Source organism: Mobula hypostoma, chromosome 3 (genome assembly GCF_963921235.1).
Source record: "Mobula hypostoma chromosome 3, sMobHyp1.1, whole genome shotgun sequence".
In the NCBI taxonomy this organism is placed as follows: Eukaryota; Metazoa; Chordata; class Chondrichthyes; order Myliobatiformes; family Myliobatidae; genus Mobula; species Mobula hypostoma.
In genome coordinates, this window is record NC_086099.1 from 95,113,034 (window position 1) to 95,138,101 (window position 25,068).

General features: G+C 41.8%; 1 protein-coding gene across 5 annotated transcripts in view; it reads right to left on the reverse strand.

Annotated features, from left to right (window-relative positions):
* LOC134344149 (septin-11) overlaps positions 1-25,068 on the reverse strand; it is a 93,490-nt gene that overhangs the window by 29,185 nt on the left and 39,237 nt on the right. For all 5 annotated transcript variants that reach the window (XR_010017376.1, XM_063043468.1, XM_063043466.1 and 2 more), the window contains exons 3-4: positions 13,282-13,477; positions 9,898-10,084 (exon numbers count right to left, since the gene is read on the reverse strand). Coding sequence is in view for 4 of the 5 variants with exons in the window: in XM_063043468.1 (XP_062899538.1) it covers positions 9,898-10,084; positions 13,282-13,477 (383 nt within the window). In the remaining variant the exon portion in view is untranslated. The remainder of the gene's footprint in view (positions 1-9,897; positions 10,085-13,281; positions 13,478-25,068) is intronic.

The window sequence follows — 25,068 nt, forward strand, 5'->3', positions numbered from 1 at the left end:
TGCAGCCAGTGGATCTGAACTGAAACATAGTAGGGAGAGAGGATAAGGATGACGCACTTACTGACTAAATATTGGGCATAGGATACAGGAGCAGAATTTGGCCAGAGTCCACCCCACCATTCAATCATCGCCGATTTATTACCTCTCAACCCCAATGCCCCGCAACCTTTGCTGCCCTCAAAATCAAGAACCTATCAACCTCCATTTCAAATATACCCAATGACTCTGCCTCCACAGCTGTCTATAGACACAAATTCCACAGATTCACCACCTTATGGCTAAAGAAATTCCTTTCATCTCCGATCTAAAGGGACATCCTTGTATTCGAGGCTGTGCCCACTGATCCTAGACTCTCCCACCATTGGAAACATCTGCTCCACATCCACTCTATCAAGGTTTTCCAATATTTGGAAGGTTTCAATGGGATTCTCACCCATTCTTCTAAATTCCAGCAAGTACAGGCCCAGAGCCATCAAAAGCTCCCGTCATATTAACCTTTTCATTTCCAGGATCACTCTCATGAACCACCTCTTGAACCTCTCCAAAACCAGCACATCCTTTCTTAGATATGGAGCACAGATGGCTCCAAATGCAATCTAACCATTGCCTTATAACTCCTCAGCTTTACATCTTTGTTTTTATATTCTAGTCGTCAACATTTCATTTGCCTTCCTCACTGCCGACTCAATCTGCAAGTTAACGATTAGGGAATCCTGCACTGGGACCCCAAAATCACTCTGCACCTCCATTTTCTGAATTTGATCCGCCATTTAGAAAATGGTCTACACCTTTATTCTTTCCACCAAAGTACATCGCCCTATACTGTATTCCATCTGTCATTTCTTTGCCCATTTTTCTAATCTGGTCAAGTCCTTCCGCAGACCTCCTGCTTCCGCAACTTGACCTCCCACTCCACTAATCTCTGCAGCATCTGCAAACTTGGCCAGAGCCATCAATTCCACTACCAGATTATTAACATACAATGTGAAAGAAAAGTAGCAGACCCAACACCTAGCTCAGAGGAACTCCACTAGTCACCGAGTAAACTCTTCTCAGGCTTCCAGCTGGATACAGGTATCGATTATAAACACAAACAAGAGAAAATCTGTAGATGCTGGAAATCCATTAGTCACTGTCAGACAACCAGTTTTTGCCTTCTGCAAGTCAGCCAACCTTCTGTCCATGCTATTATCTTTCCTATAATACCCTGGGCTCTCATCTTGTTTAGCAGCCTCGTGTTCGGCACCTTGTCAAAGACCTTCTAACTATCCAAATAAACAACCTCCACTAACTTTCCTTTGTTTATCCTGCTTGTTATTTCCTCAAAGAAGCCATGCTGACTTCAGCTTATTCTATTGCGTGCCCCCAGGTACCCCAAACTTCACCCTTGATAATGAATGTCATCACCTTACGAACCACTGAAGTCAAGCTAAGTGGCCTATAACTTCCTGTTACTTCTTAAAAAGTGGAGTGACATTTGTGATTTTCCAGTCCTCCACAAACATTCCAGAATATAGTGATTCTTGAAAGATCATTACTAATGCCTTCATGATCTCTTCAGCTACTGTAGCTCTTTCAGAACCCTGGGATGTAGTCCATCTGATCCAGGTGACATATCTACCTTCAGACCTTTCAGCTTCCCAAGCATCTTCTCCTTAACAATAACGACTACACTCATTGCACCATGGCACTATTGAATTTCTGGCATTCTGCTGGTGTCTTTCACAGTGAAGACTGATGCAAAGTATATATCCTGTTTGCCTGCCATTCCTTTGTTCCCCATTACTACCTCTCCAGCATCATTTTGCAGCCATCCACTCATCTCTCTTTTACCCTTAACTGAATGAATGTTTGGTATCCTCTTAAATTATTAGCTAACTTACCTTCATATTTCATCTACATTGCTTTCGTAGTTGACTTCCGAAGGTTTTTAAAAACTTTCTACCCTTTAGGTTCCCACTAATTTTTGCTACATCATAAGCCCTCTCTTTTGATTTTATGTCTTTGACTTCCCTCATCAGCCATGATTGCCTCCCTTTAGAATACTACTTCTTCTTTGGAAAGAACTGATCCTACATCTTCTGAGTTACTACCAGAAATTCCAGCCATTGCTGCTCTGCCATCATTCCTGCCAGTGTCCCCTTTCAATCAACTTTGGCCGGCTCCTATCTCATGCCTCTGTAGTTACCTTTACTCAAATGTAATACAGGTACATCTGATTTTAGCTTCTCAGGGTGAATTCTATTGTATTGATTACTGCCTCTTAAAGGTTTCTTCACTTCCTATTACTACTTCAAAGTGAGCCTGATTAGATTTGTCAGATGATAGCCAGAGACTCCAACAATGCCTAAAGAAATAAACAAACATTCAATAAGTGAAATGTAACGAAAGGTGTGAAACTTGGATTCACTGGAGAGATCAAAAGAAAGAAAGGCAGACAGAGTTTGGGCACATCACTTGTTTGCACCTGCCCACTTGACTGTATTGTGACATCCATTTAGTCTCGCGAGACCATGGATCTGCGCCTGGAAAGATTTGCTTCAGTCTGTGTTGGTAGAGCAGCATCTGTTGTGGCTGTAGAGGCCCACACGGGAGTGACAGTCACGGCTGCAGCGACTGCACTTGAAGGCGCTGTCCTCCAGTGTTGTCTTGGTGCTGTTTTCCCGACGACTGCGCTTTTCTTCAGCGGCAAGCCTCAGCTTCTCTTCTCCTCTTTTTAGACCTCTGCATAGTTCCAGCCTCCAGCGAGAGCAATCGCTTGCGATGTCCTCCCACCTCTCGACATTCATGTTCAGTGACTTCATGTCTCTCTTATCTTTGAAATGAAGATGGGGCCACCCTTGTGCTCTCTTGCCAGAGGCCAGTTCCCTGTACAGCAGGTCTTTCCAGATCCTCCTGTCTGACATGTGGTGTACGTGGCCCAGCCAACAGAGACGGTGTTGCTGGAGCAGGGTGAAGAGGCTGGGTATCTGGGCGCGGGCCAGGACCTCTCTGTTGATGACTCGGTCAACCCACCTGATGTCCAGGATGTGTCTCAGGCTGCGAAGGTGGAAGGCGTTGAGACGCCACTCTTATGTGGCTAAACGCTCAAAACCAAAGGATCACAGTTTCAAACAACAACAAATGCATTCCATAAGAACTCCGTGAGGACAGGCCATCTGAGATAGGGTAACTATCAAACTCAAATTAAATAGGAGCCATAACAATACGTTAGTTTGAAAAATTTTGAAATCTTGATTATTTATATTGCAGTCCCCAACCATGTGCTACCGGGCCGTGAGGAAACGATATGATTTGGCGATATGAGTCACCTACATCTTTCCTCATTCCCTGTCATGCCCATTGCTGAAGTTGAACGCACGCAAGGTCATTACCTGCGCGTCATCCATGTCAGCGTGGGAAATTCAACTCCTCCAGCTTGCAAGTGACGATGGGCTGAAAAGTATGTTTGACATAACATCTCTGCCGGCATTCTGGATCAAAGTCAAGGCTGAATATCCTGAGATAGCCACGGAAGCACTGAAAATGTTGCTTCCATTTCCAACGTATCTCTGTGAAGTGGGGTTTTCTGCAATGAATGCAACGAAAACTAAATTGCGGAATAGACTGGATATAAGGAACCCCCTTCGAGTATCGCTGTCTCCCATCACCCCTCAATGGGACCGTCTTGTTGCAGGGCAACAAGCCCAGCACTCCCACTGATTCAGCGATGTTGGTGTGTTGTAATGATTTTATATGTTCATACGAGGAAATTATGCACTGTGTGTTTAATATCCAAACGTTACTTAAAATGTTATGATGCTATTGGCTTATAATTGACTTATCACTATATTCATGCGCTGTGTTACATAAAACCTAAAATAACACTTAACATATAGTAAAAGCAGGAATGACATGATAAATACATGGCCTATATAAAGTAGAAATAATGTATGTACAGTATACTGTAGTTTCATTGAACGGAATCACTAAAAACGATTTGTAGAAAAAAATTGGCTCATACACGCATGCGCACTGGTGCCCACGCAAGGCTTCATGGTCATGGTAGTCTTTCTCGGGGTAAACACAACGTATTAGACTGCTACTCTTGTCTGTTGGCAACCCTACCCCCTCCCCCACCACGGTTGGCAAGAATATTGTCAATATTAAACCGGTCCGCGGTGCAAAAAAGGTTGGGGACCCTGATTTATATCAACACTTCTTTTGGGAATTTTTTTACAATGGGTAAAAGATGAACATTTGACCATGGAATTGTATACAATAGTTATATAATTTGAAATATCTGAAGTGATCTGAATAGGCTGTTCCTTTTGATTAGGTTCAAAATTCAAAAATGTTAAAAGTTCAAAGTAAAATTTATTATCAGAGTACATACATGTCACCACATACAACCCTGAGATTTGTTTTCTGCAGGCATAATTAGCAAGTCCACAGAACAGAAACTATAAACAGGATTAATGAATAACCAACTGTGCAAATGCAAATATAAATCAATAGCAATAAATAATGAGCATGAAATAACAAGATAGAGTCCTTAAAGTGCGACCATAGGTTATGGGAACACCAGAAATAGAATGAGTGTAGCTATCCCCTTTTGTTCAAGAGCCTGATGGTTGCGGAGTAGTAATTGTTCTGGAACCTGGTGGTGCGAGTCCTGAGGTATTTGTACCTTCTACCTGATGGCAGCAGCGAGAAAAGGGCACAGCCTGCGTGGTGAGTGTCTTTGATGACGGATGCTGTTTTTCTACGGCAACGTTTCATGTAGATGTGCTCAGTGGTTGTGAGGATTTTACCATGATGTACTGGGCTGAGTCCACTACCTTTTGTAGGATTTTCCACTCAAATGCATTTGAGTTCCCATAACAGGCCGTAATGTTTAACATGTAAATGTGATCACAATGACAAGTCACTACAATGTAACATGGCATTGTAGTAACTTTTAAATGAACAACAATTAAAGTAATGGGTTTTCTTTATATAACTTTTATTTGGAGATAGCATGGTAACAAATCCTTCTGGCCCAATGTGCCTGTGCTGCCCAATTACAGCCATGTGACCATGGACCTCCTAATCCCGATGTCTTTGATATGTGGGAGGAAGCCCACGTGGTCACGGGGGAGAATTAGCAACCTCCTCACAGACAGCCCCAGGATTGTAGCCTGCTGCTGGCATTGTAATAACATTACATTAGAAACACAGAAAACCTACAGCACAATACAGGCCCTTCAGCCCACAATGTTGTGCCAAACATGTTCTTACTTTAGAAATTACCTAGGGTTACCCATAGCCCTCTAAGTTCCATGTACCTACCCAGGAGTCTCTTAATAGACCCTATCGTAGCCACCTCCACCACCGTCGCCGGCAGCCTATTCCATGCACTCATCACTCTCTGTGTGAAAAAAAACTTACCACTGACATCACCTCTGTACCTGCTTCCAAGCACCTTAAAACTGTGCCCTCTTGTGTTAGCCACTTCAGCCCTGGGAAAAAGCCTCTGACTATTCACACGATCAATGCCTCTCATCATTTTACACACCTCTATCAGGTCACCTCTCATCCTCCGTCACTCCATGGAGAAAAGGCCAAGTTCACTTAACCTATTCTCGTAAGGCATGCTCCCCAATCCAGGCAACATCCTTGTAAATCTCCTTTGCACCCTGTCTATAGTTTCCACATTTTTCCTGTAATTAGGTGACCAGAACTGAGCACAGTACTCCAGATGGGGTCTGACCAGGGTCCTTTATAGCTGTAACATTTACCTCTCGGCTGTTAAACTCAATCCCACGGTTGATGAAGGCCAATGCACTGTATGCCTTCTTAACCACAGAGTCAACCTGCACAGCTGCTTTGAGTGTCCTATGGACTCGGACCTCAACCCTCTGATCCTCCACACTACCAAGAGTCCTACCATTCTGCTATCATATTTGACCTACCAAAATGAACCACCTCACACTTACCTGGGTTGAACTCCATCTGCCACTTCTCAGCCCAGTTTTGCATCCCATCAATGTCCCGCTGTAACCTCTGACAGCCCTCCACACTATCCACAACACCCCCAACCTCTGTGTCATCAGCAAACTTACTAACTCATCCAGGTCATTTATAAAAATCATGAAGAGAAGAGGTCCCAGAAGAGATCCCTGAGGCACACCGCTGGTCACCAACCTCCATGCAGAATATGACCCAACTACAACCACTCTTTACCTTCTGTGAGCAAGCCAATTCGGGATCCACAAAGCAAGGTCCCCCTGGATCCCATGCCTCCTTACTTTCTCAATAAGCCTTGCATAGGGTACCTTATCAAGTGCCTCGCTGAAATCCATATACACTACATTTATTGCTCTACCTTCATCAATGGGTTTAGTCACATCCTCAGAAAATTCAATCAGGCTTGTAAGGCACAACCTGCCTTTCAAAAAGCCATGCTGACTATTCCTAATCATATTATGCCTCTCCAAATGTTCATAAATCCTGTTTGTCAGGATCTTCTCCATCAACTTACCAACCACTGAAGTAAAACTCACTGGTCTATAATTTCCTGGGCTATCTCTACTCCCTTTCTTGAATAAGGGAACAACATCTGGAACCTTCCAATCCTCCAGAACCTCTCCCATCCCCATTGATGATGCAAAGATCATTGCCAGAGGCTCAGCAATCTCCTCCCTCACCTCCCACAGTAGCCTGGGGTACATCTCATCCAGTCCTGGTGACATATCCAACTTGATGCTTTCCAAAAGCTCCAGCACATCCTCTTTCTTAACATCTACATGCTCAAGCTTTTCAATCTGCTGTAAGTCATCCCTACAATCACCAAGATCCTTTTCCGTGGTGAATACTGAAGCAAAATATTCATTAAGTATCTCTGCTAGCTCCTCCGGTTCCACACACACTTTTCCACTGTCACACTTGATTGGTCCTATTCTCTCACATCTTGTCCTCTTGCTCTTCACATACTTGTAGAATGCTTTGGGGTTTTCCTTAATCCTGCTCACCCCAAGACCTTCTCAAGGCCCCTTCTAGCTCTCCTAATTTCATTCTTAAGCTTCTTCCTGCTAGCCTTATAATTTTCTAGATCTTTATCATTACCTAGTTTTTTGAACCCTTCATAAGCTTTTCATTTCTTCTTGACTAGATTTTCATCTTTGTACACCACGGTTCCTGTACCCTACCATCCTTTCCCTGTCTCATTGAAACGTACTTAAGCAGAACACCATGCATATATCCCCTGAACATTTGCCACATTTAGAAAACCACAGAAAACCATAGAAAAACTACAACACAGAAACAAGCCTTTTGGCCCTTCCTGGCTGTGCCATTTTCTGCCTAGTCCCACTGACCTGCACACAGACCATATCCCTCCATACACCTCCCATCCATGTACCTGACCAATTTATTAAGTGTTAAAAAAGAACCCACATTTACCACCTCCTCTGGCAGCTCATTCCACACTTCCACCACTCTCTGTGTGAAGAAGCCCCCCCCCAATGTTCCCTTTAACCTGCTTGCATTCACTCTATCTATACCCATCATAATTTTATATACCTATTTCTGCTGTACATTTCCCTGAGAACATCTGTTTTCAATTTATGCTTCCAAGTTCCTGCCTTATAGCTTCATATTTCCCATTACTCAAATTAAATACTTTCCTAACTTGTCTGTTCCTATCCCTCTCCAATGCTATGCTAAAGGAGATAGAATTATGATCACTATTTCCAAAATGCTCTCCCACTGTCAGACCTGACAGCTGACCAGGTTCATTTCCCAATACCAGATCAAGTACAGCCTCTCCTCGTGTAGGCTTATCTACATATTGTGTTAGGAAACCTTCCTGAACACACCTAACAAACTCCACCCCATCTAAACCCCTTGCTCTAGGGACATGCCAATCAATATTGGGGAAATTAAAATCTCCCATCATGACAACTGGGTTATTATTTTGCACCATTCCAGAATCTGTCTCCCTATCTGCTCCTCGATATCCCTGTTACTATTGGGTGGTCTATAAAAAAAAAACACCCAGTAGAGTTATTGATCCCTTCCTATTCCTAACCTCTACCCACAGAGACTCAGTAGACAATCCTTCTATGACTTCCTCCTTTTCTGCACCCGTGACACTATCTCTGATCAGCAGTGCCATGTCCCCACTTCTTTTGCCTCCCTTCCTGGCCTCTGAAACATCTAAAGCCTGGTACACTCTAAGCAGCCATTCCTGCCCCTGAGCTATCCAAGTCTCTGTAATGGCCACATCATAGTTCAAAGTACTGATCCACATTCTAAGCTCATCTGCTTTGTTCATGATACTTCTTGCATTAAAATAGACACATCTCAAACCATCAGTCTGAGCGCATCCCTTCTCTATCACCTGCCTATCCTCCCTCTCTCCAAGCTTTCTCTATTTGTCAGCCAACAGTCCCTTCCTCCGTCTCTTCAGTTTGGTTCCCACCCCCCCCCCCCAGCGATTCTAGTTTAAGCTCTCCCCAAAAGCCTTAGCAAACCTCCCTGCGAGGATATTGGTTGCCCTCGGATTCAAGTGCAACCTGTCCTTTTCGTACGGGTCACTCCTGCCACAAAAGAGGTCCCAATGATCCAGAAATCTGAATCCCTACCCCCTGCTCCAAATGATCAGCCACGCATTTATCCTCCACCTCACTCTATTCCTATACTCACTGTTGCATAGCACAGGCAATAATCCCGAGATTACTACCTTTGTGGTCCTGCTTCACAAATTCCTTCCTAACTCCCTGTAGTCTGTTTTCAGGACCTCCTCCCTTTTCCTACCTATGTCGTTGGTACCACTATGTACTACGACCTCTGGCTGTTCACCTTCCCACTTCAGGATACTGTGGACATGATCAGAGACATCCCGAACCCTGGCACCTGGGAGGCAAACTACCATCCGTGCTTCTTTCCTGCATCCACAGAATCGCCTGTCTCACCCCCTAACTATACAGTCCCTATCACTGCTGCCATCCTCTTCCTTTCCCTACCCTTCTGAGCCACAGAGCCAGACTCTGTGCCAGAGGCGCGGCCACTGTCGCTTCCCCCAGGTAGGTTCCCCCCCTCCCCCAACAGTACTCAAGCAGGAGTACTTATTGTTAAGGGTCAATCACAGGGGTACTCTCTAGTATCTGACTCTTGCCCTTCCCTCTCCTTATTATTATCCACTGATCTGTCTCCCGAGGCCCCGGCGTGACTACTTGCCTATAGCTCCTCTCTATCACCTCGTCACTTTCCCTGACCAGACAAGTCATCGAGATGCAACTCCAGTTCCCTAACCCTGTCCCCAAGGAGCTGCAGCTCGATGCACATGGCACGGATGTGGTCATCCGGGAGGCTGCGAGTGTCCATGGGCATCCCACATCCAACACCCAGTATAGAACACTGGCCTCACAGACATACTTCCTATTCTTCACAAGTTACTTACCTTCCCTTGACCTGTTATCACCAAAGCCTCATTGAGCTGAAGCCCCACTACTCTGACTCCCTCTAATCAGTCACCTGCTCTATAAAGCTGGCTTCTTTTTAAACTCTTCCCGCTGGTCTAACTCACTGACATCCATGTGCCTGCTATGTTATTGTGCCACCCAACTAAATTATTCTTATCTTAATCTTATTTTTACGCTTAATTGTTTTTATTCAGAGACTCAACCACTTTAATTAATTGAAAGGAAGACGACTACAATGTCATAACATTACTTCTATAGGAGTCAAACATTTAAAACACGAATGTTTAGTGTTCCAAGATACTTGAAAAAAAATAGGAACAAGCTAAGAATCATAGTCCTACAATTTATATCAGCAAAGCCAATTCGACAATTCTTGTTACTTTCAAAAACACCAACATTTTATCAGGAGATTTAGCAATCTATACATTGATAAAAGAAAAATAACATTTACCTTGCTGTCTAATTTTTTCATGGTAACAAGGTCAAGAGATTTTAGTGAGTGTCCTGTGGGTGCAATGAAGTACAGACAAGTATGAATTCTGGTGTCGTGATAATTGTAGAATGAACGCTTGATCTTCAGTTCTTCCTGAAGGTATGCTTCAAACTGTGCATCGATATATTCGACGATAGGCTTGTAGCTGGAACCAAACATGCGGTATTAAAAATAAAGGAAAATCTTTTCTAAACTGTAATTACTAGACAGACATATCAGACCATCTCAAAACCTCCATAGCTGATATAAATAAATATAAAATATGATATCGAAACTTTGACAATTAACCTCAATTAAGACAATAATTACGTTATTGGCATTTATCATGGAATAATCTGCTTGTAACACAATTTTTTTCTTACGTTTCCAAGATCTATTCATTGTCACAGACCCATTAGTACCAGAACTACTGTATGTCTTGTAAATCGTCAATAACTTGTGGACAGAAGTATTTTAATAGCAAGGCATATTTGCATCATAACAACTTTTTCTGATTAGGAATCACAATTATACACAGCCATAAGTTGGCAAGAATTATTTTTCAGTTTAATCATAGACTATACATGTAAACTATATCACTTAACGAACACATAACTTGTTGCCCATTCACTTAATTGCTAGAGCAATTTTAAATTCACTTTTCTGCCGTAGCTTCATCCCAATGGTATACATATTTCTTGACCAAGAGACCCATTCCAAGAATGCATGCTAACAAATCAGTAAGGGATAAGGGTTACAAAAAAAAACTGCATCAAATGTTCCACAGCCCAAGATGCTGGTAAACATGGTAAATTTCCCAGTTAAATGCATCAAGATGAGACAGCTTGATGTTAGAATAACCCTAATCATAGCTCTTTCCTTTTCTCACAGTAATTATGTAATCTTTCAATAAATTTCAAATAGTCACCAATTTATTAACGTCACAGTTTTAGCAGGAGATCTTGAAAAAGATATACTGGCATTAGGTATGCCAATTTTAAAGTTTTAAGATTAACTTTTTTTTGTCACATGTATATCAAAACATAAAGTGAAATGCGTTGTTTGCGTCAGTGATCACAGTCCGAGGATATGCTGGGAGCAGCCCACAAGTGCTGCCGTGCCGTGTTTCCAGCGCCAAGATGGCACGCCCATAACTTACGAACTGTGCGTCATTGGAACGAGAGAGGAAACTGGAACACCTGAAGGAAACCCATGTAGTCAAAGGGAGAACTTACAAACTCATTACAGGCAGTGGGATGAATTGAACCCTGTTCATTGGCATTATCAAGTATTACATTAGTTCAGTAGTCCCTAACCACCGGGCCGCGAGGAAACGATATGATTTGGCTGTGTGATGAGTAAAAAACAAATGTCATTTGAGAGTTCCTTTAGAAGAAGTGGTAGGGGACATAAAAGGCCTAATGATGATGATAATGCAGAGACAGCTGAGGCAGAGACTACAAAAAAAAAGAAAGCTTCCTTCAACAGAAAATACGACCAGTCGTACATAAAATATGGCTTTATTGCGACTGGTGACTCACACGCTCCAAGCGCCCTGTGTGTGATATGTGGAGACAAGCTGTCTAATGAGGCAATGAAGCCCTCAAAACCGCTTCAGCACCTTGAGTCCAAGTACCCTGCACTTAAAGACAAACCTGCTGAGTTTTTTGAGCGGAAAAAACGTGAGCAAGCAGAACAGAAGCCAGTGCTGAGAGCCACCACCTGCACAAATGCTGCTGCTCTGAGAGCGTCGCATTTAGTGGCTACTAAGGGTAAGAAATGTCTGTTTGAGCAGCTTTGCGAGGAAATGGATGCTTCTCAAACGCTTCTCTCACACACTGAAGTCAGGTGGCTATCAAAGGGGAGAGCCCTGGCCAGGAGTTTTGAGTTAAGAGAGCAGCTACAGAGATTTATTTCAGGAAAAAAGTTACCACTGGCAGCACACTTCAGTGACGAGGAGTGGAAAGCAAAACTCGCTTATCTGTGTGACATCTTCAACCTGCTCAATGAACTCAATTTGTCACTTCAGGGGAGAATGACAACTGTCTTCAAGTTGGCAGATAAAGTGTTTGCTTTCAAAGCCAAACTGGAAATGTGGGGACGGTGAGTGGACAGGGGCATATTTGACATGTTCGCAACATTAGCTAGGACTTTGGGAGAGACTGAGGCTGCACCGTCCTTCTCACAGCTGCTGCGCGATCACCTATCTTCGCTGTTGACAAAATTCGAGCGTTACTTCCCAACTGCGAATGACCCAAGACATGCAAAGGAATGGGTCCATGACCCATTTGTGAATGTCCCTGGTGAATCATCCATGTCAGCATGGGAAGATCAACTCCTTGAGCTTGCAAATGACAGTGGGCTGAAAAGTATGTTTGACATAATATCTCTGCCAGTATTCTGGATCAAAGTCAAGGCTGAATATACTGAGAGAGCCACGAAAGCACTGAAAACGTTGCTTCCATTTCCAACATCATATCTCTGTGAAGCGGGATTTTCTGCAGTAAATGCAACGAAAATTAAATTGCGGAATAGACTGGACATAAGGAACCCCCTTTGAGTATCGCTGTCTCCCATCACCCCTTGATGGCACCGTCTCGTTGCAGGGAGACTAGCCCAGGCTTCCCACTGATTCAGCGATATTGGTGTGTTGCAATGATTTTATATGTTCATACGAGGAAATATGTGCTGTGTGTTTAATATCCAAACGTTACTTAAAATGTTATGATGCTATTGACTTATAAGTGGCTTATAATTGACTTATCACTATATTCATGCGAGGAAAATATGCGCTGTGTGTTTAATATTAAATTCCTTAGATAAACCCTTTTAGAAACGAAATTGAGTGTATTAGCCACTTATAAATGACTTATCACCTATATTCCGGTCGTGATTAACACCTCCCCTCCCACCCGGTCGGCTGGTCTGCAAGAATATTGTCAATATTAAACCGGTTCGCGGTGCAAAAAGGTTGGAGACCCCTGCATTAGTTGTTATGCTATTGTGCTGTCTTAGGGAACCGGTATGCACAAGATGGCAGTAGTAGGATTCAAACTATGTTTGTACAAAGATTGGAACCTTGATTCATTACCTTAAGCAGTTCGGCTACTCTATTGCAATTTATTCCTCATACAACCACATCATCTACTATCTTGTTGATTACACAGCTAACTGCTGGAAAGCAAGGAGTACAAGAGAGGACATATGAGGGCACACAGCTCTCCAGCTGATATACTTTGTGTGCTCAGCCCTGCTGAATGTCCACCTGGATAAAGTAACAGGAGGGTGCTACCATCAGTTTCACCAAATTGTACATCTGAGGTTTCATTTTCAATGAGAGCTATTAATATTCAAAACTCTTACCTGTCCTCCTTGTTTATCTGGTCCCCAAAGCCCACCGTATCTACAATAGTCAGCTTTAGCCGTACGTTACTCTCTTGTAATTCATAACTGCGTGATTTTAACCGGACTCCAGGTTCATTGTGGGATGCCTGTGTATTTTCAAATTTAGTATTGAACAATGTGTCCATTAATGTTGATTTACCAATGCCAGTTTCACCTAAAAGATATAAAACAAAGTAAATATGCCATATTTTTCAGTTATTTCCTCCAAATTTATTCTTGGACTTATTACTGATGAACTAATGAAAGAAATATACATTTTGAAAGTATTCCATACATGAAAACTCAGTGACTGAACCAATTTTCAGAATGCCTCCATTCACCAAAAATAATGACTGTAACAGTTGAAACAAACCCTAGATTATTTCAATAAACAGCTCAGTTCCAAACATTATCACTTGCTTTATGCGTAAACGCATCATGGTATAACACGCGGCGTTCATATGTTTAATTATGTTCGTTTATATCAAAATAATTTCTAAGCTGCCTGTAATCCTTGGCAGCTTCTGCAAAAGTTTCATTCATACAGACCAACGGACAATCGGAAATCCAGAAGAAAATAAATGCATTTCAAAATTAGCAAACAAAAACTGAGTGGACAATTGGTTTATTGTTGTCACATGTACTGAGATAAAATGGAAAGCTTTTATTTGCATGCAATCTAGGTGGATCAATTCAAATACATAAATCAATATGAAATGGAAAATCAATGCAGAATAAAGTGCAAGACAGAAAATATGCTCTAGGAACTCAGGTCAGGCAGAATCAATGGAGGGAAATGAACAGTCGAAGCATTGTTACAGTTACAGAGAAAGCTCAGTGCAGGAAGATAAAGTGCAAGGACCGTGAAGAGATAGATTGCAAGATGAAGAAAAACAATGAGATTTGTTCATGAATCCTATAAAAGCAGAGTAGAAGCTGTTATTGAACATGATGGTACATGTCTCGAGCTTGTGTATTTTCTGCCTGAGGGAAAGGGGAGAATACAATAACCAAAATGGCTATGGCATCAACCCACACCTGGACCAGAGGTCTCCATACCACACCCATTTCTGCATTTATCCAAACTTCCCAAGTGTTGCAACTGAACCTGCATCCACTACCTCCACTTGCAGCTTCTTCCACATTCTCACCACCCTCCAAGTGAAGCTGCCCCACAGGTTCCCCTTAAGTATTTCACCTTTCACCCTTAGCCCATAACCTCTAGTTGTAGTCGCACCCAATCTCAGTGGGGAAAGCCTGATTGCATTTACCCTATTTATAACCCTCAATTTTGTAAACCCCTATCAAATCTCCCCTCATTATCTCACACTCCAGGGAATAAAGCTCTCACCTATTCAACCTTTCCTTATAACTCAGCCCTCAAGACCCAGTAACACCCTTGTAGATCTTCTCCATACTCTTTCAATCTAAATGATATTCTCCACACTTCCTTTCCAGTCATGTTAAGCAGTCTCAGCCTGAAACGTCGACTGTTCACTCCGCTCTACGAATGCTGCCCAACACGCTGAACACTTCCAGGTGTGTTTCTGTTTGTGTTTGGTGCACTGCACCTGATGGAAGCGCACATATTGATAGAAAGATCTGGACCTTGAAACCATCATTGATATCTCATTTTTGTTTTGTTAACAATGATTTTCTTTTACTTGTTTTCAAAGGAATTAGCATTATTGCTTGCAGAGGTATAAGCAGCTTTATTAGATAATCAGGTTGGTGTACCAATGTTAAAACTGCCTTCGTATAAAAATGATAAAAGAAATTGTGTATGTTGATTACTTTGTGTTGCTTCAGAAAACTGATGCAAGACTAATATCTACCCCTAAATAGACATTTAGACACCAAATTAATCATCAGATGAGGTTTTGTAAATTGGATACTTTCAGGGAATATAATGCACAGGGGCTGTGTTGGTTATAGATTTTATCAGTATTAAGAAGTCTAAAATTAACTTACTGACACTGAAGATATTTCATTAACACGACATCACTAGGTTCTAAACAAACTGCAACTAATTATTTTGATATTTGTAATTACTAACCACATTTTGAAAGTAGAACAAATTCACTAGTGATAGATTACAGCAAAACTACGAAAGAAAATAATGTGTAGATTTGCAGTTTCCAGTGGTAATCTGGTATTCTGACCACACGCTGAGCAGTGAATACGGAGTACTCACATTGTGTAGTACTGACCATGCCTGAAACATCATTTAGAATTCTTAATGGGGCCACTCCGATTTCTGAAGAATCATTCTCAGCAGCTACATTGGTATGTAGGAAGTTAACTCTGTAGCATGTCAATTTTATCTTGGGGTTAGTGAATTTCAAAAAGCCTGAAAGCACGTAATACCAGGCTCAGGGACAGCTTCTAGCCTGCTGCTACCAGACGATTAGGTGAACTTTTACGATAAGATGGATTCTTGATCGCACTACCTACCTCCTCATGGCTTGCACAACACTTTCTCTCTAACTGCAACACTATATTCTGCATTGTTATTGCTTATTTGCCCTTGTACTACTTTGATGTACTGGTGTGATGTAATGATCTATATGAATTGCATGCAATGTAAAACAAAGTTTATTCCCCCACTGTCCTACAGTACATGTGACAATAACAAACCAATTTACCCTTTCAGTAAAAGTGGGGACCTGAACTTCATATAGGCTGGTATTTCTGCGCTATCAACAGTCGACATCAGCCCATAACTGTTCAACTAAGCATACAAGTCAGCACACAAGACCACTAAATAGGAATTACAATTTGAATATTATTGTCACATAGCAAGGTACAGTGAAAAGCTTGCTTTGCATACTGTTCATACAGATCAAATCATAGCAGTGTATTCAGGTAGCACAAGGTGAAAGAATTACAGAATGCAGAATAAAGTGCACAGCTACAGACAAAGTGCAGTGCAGGCGAACAGTAGATGCAAGATCATTATGACATAGAATGAGAGGTCAGGAGTTCCTTTTATTGTGCTAGAGATTCATTCAATAGTCTTATAACGGCTGTTAGGAGCTGCCCTTAAGTTGGCAGTACATGCTTTTAAGCTTTTGTATCTTCTGCCTGGTGGGAGAGGGGAGAAGAATGTCCAGGGTGGTGGGATCTTTGATTGTACTGATTGCATAACTGAGCAGCAAGAAGAATAGAGTCCATGAAGGAAGACTTGTTTCCATGATGTGATGAGCTGCATCCACAACTCCCTGCAGTTTCTTGCAGTCACAGTTACCGTACCAAGCCGTGATGCATCTGGATTGGATGCCTTCCATATTGCATCAATAGAAATTGGTAAGGGTTCAGTGGTGATAATGCCCAATTTCTTTAGCCTCCTGAGATAGTGGAGGCACTGCCAAGTTTTCTTGACCATGGCATCCTTGTGGTTGGACCAGAACAGGCGATGTTCACTCCTCAGAACTATTGATGTAGACAGGAGTAGATGCTCCACCTTCCTTTCTGAAGACAATGACCAACTCCTTTTCTTTTTATTGACATTGAGGGAAAAGATGACACTATGTTACTAAGTTCTCTCGCTCCTTCCTGTAGTCTAGCTCACCATTATTTGATATACAGCCCACTACAGTGGTATCATCAGCAAACTTGTAAATGGAGTTAAGAGAAGAATTTAGCTATGCAGTCATGAGAGTATATGGGAGTAAAGTGGGGGCCTTAGGACACAACCGTGTGGAGCACCAGTGCTGGGAATAATTGTGGCAAAGGTGTTACTGCCTATCCTTACTAATTTCAGTTCGTTGGTCAGGAAGTCAAGGATCCAGTTGCAGGAGGTGTTCACTCCCAGGTCTTGGAATTTGGTGATGTTTGCTTAGAATTATAGTGTTGAAGGCTAAGCTGTAGCCAATAAACAATGGTCAAATGTAGGTGTCTTTACCGTCCAGATGTTACAGAGACGAGTAGAGAGCCACAAAGATGGCATCTGCTATAGACCTGTTTCAGCAGTCAGTGAATAGCAGTGGCTCAAGGTTGTCCAAGAGGCTGGAGTTAATGTGTGTTATTACTAGCCTCTTAACTGTATCCATGAATGAGCATTATTTTTTTGATAGCAGTCAGATAGATCAACTTGAAGTATATAACAGATAAAGTGAAAGGAAATAATTGCAGGTTTTATTTAAAGGAGATATATGTTTAGACATGCTACTTTATTAAAATATACATTTTGAACACATACATTTGGAGCTAATTCCTGCCTCCACATAACTTGAACTGCTTGAAGCTTATTGGAAAAAAGGCAAATGCTGCATTTTATCAATTCACTCAAGTCCTTTTTTTTGGCAGTACAAATTAAATGCATTATCCTACTCGGGTTTGGTACCCTTTATAAATACATCATTAGCTCCAAGCCCGTACTTGGAATAATAACAAAGAACAATGGACTTTGACCTTATCCAATCAATACTTAGCCCACAATAGGGAGGAGAATGATATCTTCCTGTGCTGAAATTTATTTGACAAGTTTCCTCATATCATGTTGTGAAATTCTTTGTCATATAATTTCATCACCAATTTCAAAATTACCACCTTCAAAATCCCCTTCAATTAATTTTAGTGTCAAATTTCCTAAAGTTCAAATTAAACTTTACACTCCACAGTAAGTTTAAGTTTGATGCACAAACTAATCCCAGTGAATTCTTACAAAGGGGCTGCAGTTCTTAACGTGCACTTTGTCACACGTGGATGGGTGACAAAGGGCATCTGTGGCTGTCAGGCTGGCCCAAGCCAGAGGGTCCCAGTAGCCACGAGGGCCAGTAAGTCAGTGGGCCCAGAGTTTGAGTTTGGGTTCCAGTTATCATCTAAACCAGGGATCAATCAGGGTTCAGAAGTCAAAGCAGATGGCCAAAGGCTGGTGACTGGAGGCCCAGAGACCTGTGCTGGTATTTGAGGACTGCCCATGCATGTGGGTGGGTGGGGAGGGAGGGAGGGAGGGAAAGGGCTTGTTTTGCTGTTGTTGTGTTGCTGGTTGGTTGTGTTACGTGGTTTTGCTGAGCACCGTAGCAACACTTGCAGGCTGCCCCCCGTCCGCACCTTCTTGGATGTGCTGCTTTGTTAAAGCAAACGACACACGTTACTGTTGTTTCGATGCAAACGTGTGATAAATAAATCTGAATCAAAACAGGAACAAAACTAGCTCCAAACAAAACTAGTTCAAAACTCTTTATATTCTCATTGACACTAAGTTTCCCCAATGATGCTTAGAATTTATTTATAACAAGAATAGTAAACGTTACAAAAACAAAATGTGAGGGAAGGCAGAACTCATTGGTCCTTCAACTTTTGTGATATAGTCCTTTCACAAAGACTGCATTTCTCTCATGGAAACAATCGGACAGGCTCTACATCAGCCCATTACAATGTATCCACTGTCTTCATACAAAACTTGTAATCCAATAGGGGTATAAGATTTCACCAATTTGAAGAATACTATTTCTGTAAAACATACATCATGCTAGATTAACATCCTTCAAAAATCTGCATGGCAATTCCTACAGTATGTTTGTGAATCAAGAGATCAGGATTCCAAGTGAGTTTTGATATTAAGAAATGTTGCAACCACAAAAATTTAAATTGATCAAGATGCTGTAAATAGGATAGAGACAGATGTATTTCAGGTGAAACATACCATAACTGATTTCAATACTTGCTAAACAAGACCATCAATCCTTCCAAAATCTTATTTAAAAGATGCTGGAACCCGAACGACCTGCAGTAACCTGAAATGTTAACTCAGCTTCTTTATACTCCCTGGCCAGCTGAGCACTTCCAGCACCATTTTTCATTTCATACATTTTTACCGGGAACAGGTTCATGGGCATTAAGTATTTTCTCCAAACAGCTGTTTCCGTTGATAGAATCTGAATGTAAACACGAGGAAAACCTGCAGATGCTGGAAATTCAAGCAATGCACATAAAAATTGCTCGTGAACGCAGCAGGCCAGGCAGCATCTATAGGAAGAGGTACAGTCGACGTTCGGGCCGAGAACCTTCATCAGGACTAACTGAAAGAAGAGATAGTACGAGATTTGAAAGTGGGAGGGAGGGGGGAGATCCGAAATGAGGGGAGAAGATTGGGGGGGGGGGGGAGAGGGATGGAGCCAAGAGCTGGACAGGTGATTGGCAAAAGGGATATGAGAGGATCATGGGACAGGAGGTCAAGGGAGAAGGAAAAGGGGGGGGGGAAGCCCAGAGGATGGGCAAGGGGTATAGTGAGAGGGACAGAGGGAGAAAAAGGAGAGAGAAAAAAAACTCCTCCCACTCCTGTCTTCTATCATTTCAGATCTCCCCCACCCACTTTCAAATCTCTTACCATCTCTTCTTTCAGTTAGTCCTGACGAAAGGTCTCAGCCCAACACGTCAACTGTACCTCTTCCTAGAGATGCTGCCTGGCCTGCTGCATTCACCAGCAATTTTTTTTGTGTGTGTTGCTTGAAATTCCAGCATCCGCAGATTTCGTGTTTGCGTTTTTAAATTCACTACTGCAAAGCCTCTTCCGGTGATGCCTACACTGAAGAAGTTTAAATCTTCTCTTCGACGGGAGTTTAGTGAAACCCTCTGTCACTGCTCCCCATCTATAATTTCTTCAGCTCTTCAACTTTTCAACCACATTTTAACTCAGACTCGCTATTACAGCCATATATCCTTTCTCGGAACGTGTCTCTGCCATCAACTTACTCCAGTTGGCTTTAGGATTCGTTTTCAAGCCTCTCAATTTGGACCTTTTGAGGATCCCAGGTACCATTAATGCTCCACCTCCCCTTTGTACCCCATCCGTTATTTATTATTAAAAAAAAATTCTCTTTTTCTCCTTCTGTCCCTCTCACTATACTCCTTGCCCATCCTCCGGGCTTCCCCTCCCCCTTTCTTTCTCCCGAGGCATCCCGTCCTATGATCCTCTCATATCCCTTTTGCCAATCAACTTTCCAGCTCTTGGCTCCATCCCTCCCCTATCATTTCGGATCTCCCCCTCCCCCTCTCAAATCTCTTACTATCTCTTCTTTCAGTTAGTCCTGACGAAGGGTCTGTGCCTGAAACATCGACTGTACCTCTTCCTATAGATACTGCCTGGCCTGCTGCGTTCACCAGCAACTTTTATGTGTGTTATCTGAATGTAATCTGGGTTTCAAAACAGATTTAACCAGACACAATTTTGATTATTTTAATCCAAATAGCCAAGTAAATTTAGAAGATTGAACCATGTTGAAAACAGAATTAAATTTAGATAGACTTTACAGCATCAATGCAAACCATCAAGAACCACCAATGTAAATGCTTTTGAAAGGCAAAGAAATTTAATTGAATTCAGATAAAAACTTACTTCTATACTAATTAGCAATACCCTCAATATTTATCCCTTCAAGGTTATTTAACAGCAGAATATATACCTGCTTCATATGGCAAAACAACAATGGCTGGAATGTCTGGGAGCAATTCAGAAGGTGCAGCATAGTCACATCCCAAAGATGAAGTATTCTAAAAAGGATGCGGCAGCAACTGTGGCTGACAAGGAAAGTCAAAGACAGCACAAAAGCAAATGAAAGGGCACATGATACAGATTAATTAGAAATTAGAGGACTGAGAAACTTTTTAAAAACCAACAGAAAGCAATTAAAAAAGGCATAAGGGGAAAAGATGAAATATGAAGGTAAGCTAGCCAATAATATTAGAGAATACCAAAGAAGATTTTTCAGATATATAAATGAGACGATGGCGAATATCAGACCACTGGAAAATGACAGTGGTGCAGTAGTAATGGGGGACAAAGAAATAGCAGATGAACTTAATAAATATTTTGCATCCGTCCTCACTATGGAGGACACAAGGAGAATGCCTGAAATATGAGTGTCAGGGGGCAGAAGTGAATGCTATTGTTATTACTAAGGAGAAGGTGCTTAGGAAGCTGAGAGTCTGAAGGTAGGTAAGTCACTTGGACCAGATGGTGTACACCCCAGGGTTCTGAAAGAGGTGGCTGAAGACACTATATGTAGGCATTGTAATAATCTTTCAAGAATCACTAGATTCTGGAATGGTTCTAGAGGACTGAACAATTACAAATGTCACTCTACTCTTTAAAGGGAAGAAGACAGAAGAAAGGAAATTGCAGGCCAGTTAGCCTAACTTCAGTGGTTGGAAAGATGTTAAGAGTCTATTATTAACGAACAGGTTTCGTGGTACTTGAAGGCACATGACAAAATTGGCCAAAGTCTGTATGGTTTCATGAAGGGGAAATCTTGCCTGACAAATCTGTTGGACTTTGAGGAAATAACAGGCAGGATAGACAAAGGAGAGTCAGTGTATGTTGTTCATATGGATTTCCAGAAGGCCTTTGACAAGGTGCCTCACATGAGGCTGCTTAACAGGAAAGATACTAGCATGAATAGAACATGGGCTGATTGGCAGGAAGCAAAGAGTCTGAGTAAAGGTGGCCTTTTCTAGTGGCGTTCCGCAGGGGTTGATGTTGGAACTGCTTTCTTTCACGTTATATATCAATGATTTGGATGAAGGAATTGATGGCTTTGTGGTCAAGTTTGGGAACAATACAAAGAAAGTTGGAGCAGGGTGTCTGCAGAAGGACTTAGATTCAAGAGCAATTATCAAAAGGATGTATAAATTATATAATCTAGATATCTGCTTGCTCACAGATAGCCTCAAAATAACCTAATTAAAGAACAAAAACAAAAAAGACCAATACTCGATGCACCAAAAATCACAAATCATGCAAACAACATCCTGAACCAAATGGAGTGCTCAGAACCAAACCTGGGAGCAGCCCGGAGCAGACCCAAAGCCTTGTTATCTGTTAGCAGCATACAGCGCAGCCAGCCTCGGCGCCATGGAGATTGCCATCGAGGAGAACGAACAAAATTGGCTTTTGTCCTGACTGACACTGTATTTTCAGTCTACCTGGGCCGGTGTGTCAATTGACCAAACAACGGAACAGCGAAAAGCTCTGACACCCTGGAGAAAGGAGTGGAGATCGCGGAGGATGAGCAAAATCTGCTCTCGCCTCTGATATGGGCTAGCATTTAAATTGTGTAAACAGTGTATCGTACTTCGCACGAGAACCCAACTACAGCGAAAGGCTCCGGGCCTAGACCATGCTGCCCAACAACTTGCTTCAGGCCCAGATTTCCTCACCCAGCCCAAAGCTGCTCTCAAGCTCTTCGAATCAGCTTAGCACCCAGAGGGATCCAACTTCACACCCAGGCCAGTCGTACGGGCACCAAATCTCCTCCGCCCAGGCCAGGACTCCTCCTTTTGGCACCTAGAGTGATCCACCTCGCACCCTGGCCAGTCGTACAGGCATCGGAATTCCATCAACAATAATTCTGCAACACACCATCTCGGCTCCTCCCCCGAACTCTCGTCGCCATTGTCCACCCCTTCACTTTGTGGCAATAATTTAAACACAATTTACCTCAGAAAAGGTATTTTTAGTCATGTTTTAAGTCAGATTTTTTAGCTTTTTCACTACCAGAAAGCTGTTGTTAACACATTCAGTAGCATCATCTTAAATCAGAAGTTTGGGAACTGGCACCAAGATAGCAATTGGAATATAGTGCAGGGCAGTGCATGTCATGCGCTTTGGTCAAAGACAAAGGCGTGGACTACTTTCTCAATGGAGAGAGAAAAAAATCAGGAGGTGCAAAGGGACTTGAGAGTCGTGATGCAGAATTTCCTGAAGGTTAATGTTCAGATTGAGTCTGTGGTAAGGAAGGCAAATACAGTGTTTGCATTCATTTTGAGAGGACTAGAGTACAAAAGCAAGGATGTAATACTGAGGCTTTATAAGGTATTGGATAGAACTTCCAGATGATGCAGGAGTAGGTTTTCTAGGTTAAGGGATTTTTAAAAAATTTCCTGTTAAACAAGAGTTTCATAATCACTTCCTTTCACTTGTAGGTTTACACTGGAGTTTGTCTTAATACATGAATGCAGCATTGTAAATACCAATTAACAATTTATACACCAAATTTAAAGCTGCTTGACAAACAGCCTAACAAGTCATGAGGCTAGCTTCAGGCTGTTTTCCATTCACTGCTGCATTCATGATGAAGAATAAACTGAATGCAGGGGGGGAGATACTTTAATGTAGAGCATTTGTAACAGTCAACATTCACTGTGCTACCAATGCACAGAAATAATCATCCAAGACACAAAACATCCAATCTTCACATGGACGTTATTAAAAATGAAATTGAATTTCCTTTACATGAAAGGAATAAAACCACATCTGGAAGAGCATTAATGTTTTAATTTGTATTCTATTTGATTTTGATTGCATCAAAATACAAGTAAAATCAGTGTGATATTCAATGCCAAATTATGCTCTTTAATTTTAATCATACTTTGTATGGTTCAAATTCTGCGTGGCACAATGAATATATTGGTTTCAAATATGGAATCATTTCGAATGCTGTATGAATTTTGAATAAGACTGATGTTGAGCCTTTTTTTTTTAAAAATGGTGTAAACAATTTTTTCACAAAAGTGGCTGCGTGCACACCAAAAGTTCAATAAAGAGAAAAATATTTTATTCGGAGATTGAGATGATTTGGCATGTCACCAAAAACACTAAAATTTCCACAGATATAACGTGGCGAGCATTCGAACCAGCTACATCCCTGTCAGGTATGGGCGGGGGATACATCACAGGATTGAAGTAAACTGCAGAGGATTGTAAACTTAGCTCCATCATTGGCTCTAGCCTCTGTAGCATCCAGGACGTTTTGAAGTAGCAGTGCCTCAAAAGGGCAGCGTCGGACTCCTATCAGCCAGGTCATGCTTTGTTCTCACTGTTACCATCAGGAAGGATGTACTGCAGCCTGAAGGCACACACAGTGACTCAGGGACAGCTTCTTCCCCTCTGCCATCCGATTTCCAAATGGACATTGAACCCATGAACATGACCTCACTACTTTTTGTTTATTTTTGCACTATTTAACAAAATACACACACACACAGTAATTCAGATTTTTCTATTACGTATGGCATTGTACTGCTGCTGTAAGGTTAACAAATTTTGTGACATATGTCGGTGATATTAAATGTGATCTTGATTTGATGTCATGGAGTAGTCATTCACAGTAGATATTGGGTGGGGGAAATGAATATTCTTTAGTACTCCCACAAAACTCTATATTCCTCCTCATAAAAAAAAATATTCACCTAACCAGATAGACCTCATCCAATGTTATATCTAGGGCAACAGTGATGTGTTTGATTATTGTAGCTTTGCTGCATCACAAACCTCCTGCTCACTTCCTAATGGGACCCAAACTCTGTATCTTGAATCAATATCTGCATGGATCAATACTGAATGCGTTTTTAAAGGAATGGTAGGGACAAGCAGAATTCCACATTTGCATGACTCACTGCCAATTGAGCTGATTTACATGTACAGAAATTAATGCTAATGAATCGAGAATTTACAAGGTTTCAGTTAGTAGTAACAAGGCCAAGCGGCTGTCCACTCAAATCATACATTACCATAGTTTGCAGACTGTTTCAGTAAAATGATATGAATAAAAGCAGCACTGAGCCTCCTGGAACAAGCCTGTCCCACAGCATTTGATACCTGGGCCATATTTGGAAGCTATCCAAACGTACTTTTACTTTGTTCCAATCAAAAGGGATTTGCTATGTACAACAAAAATACGAAGATCCACAAGTCAAAAACCTCATGATCAGTCCAGTTAAATAGTTCACCGTATAAACAGAAGAACACACATGGTGTAAGCT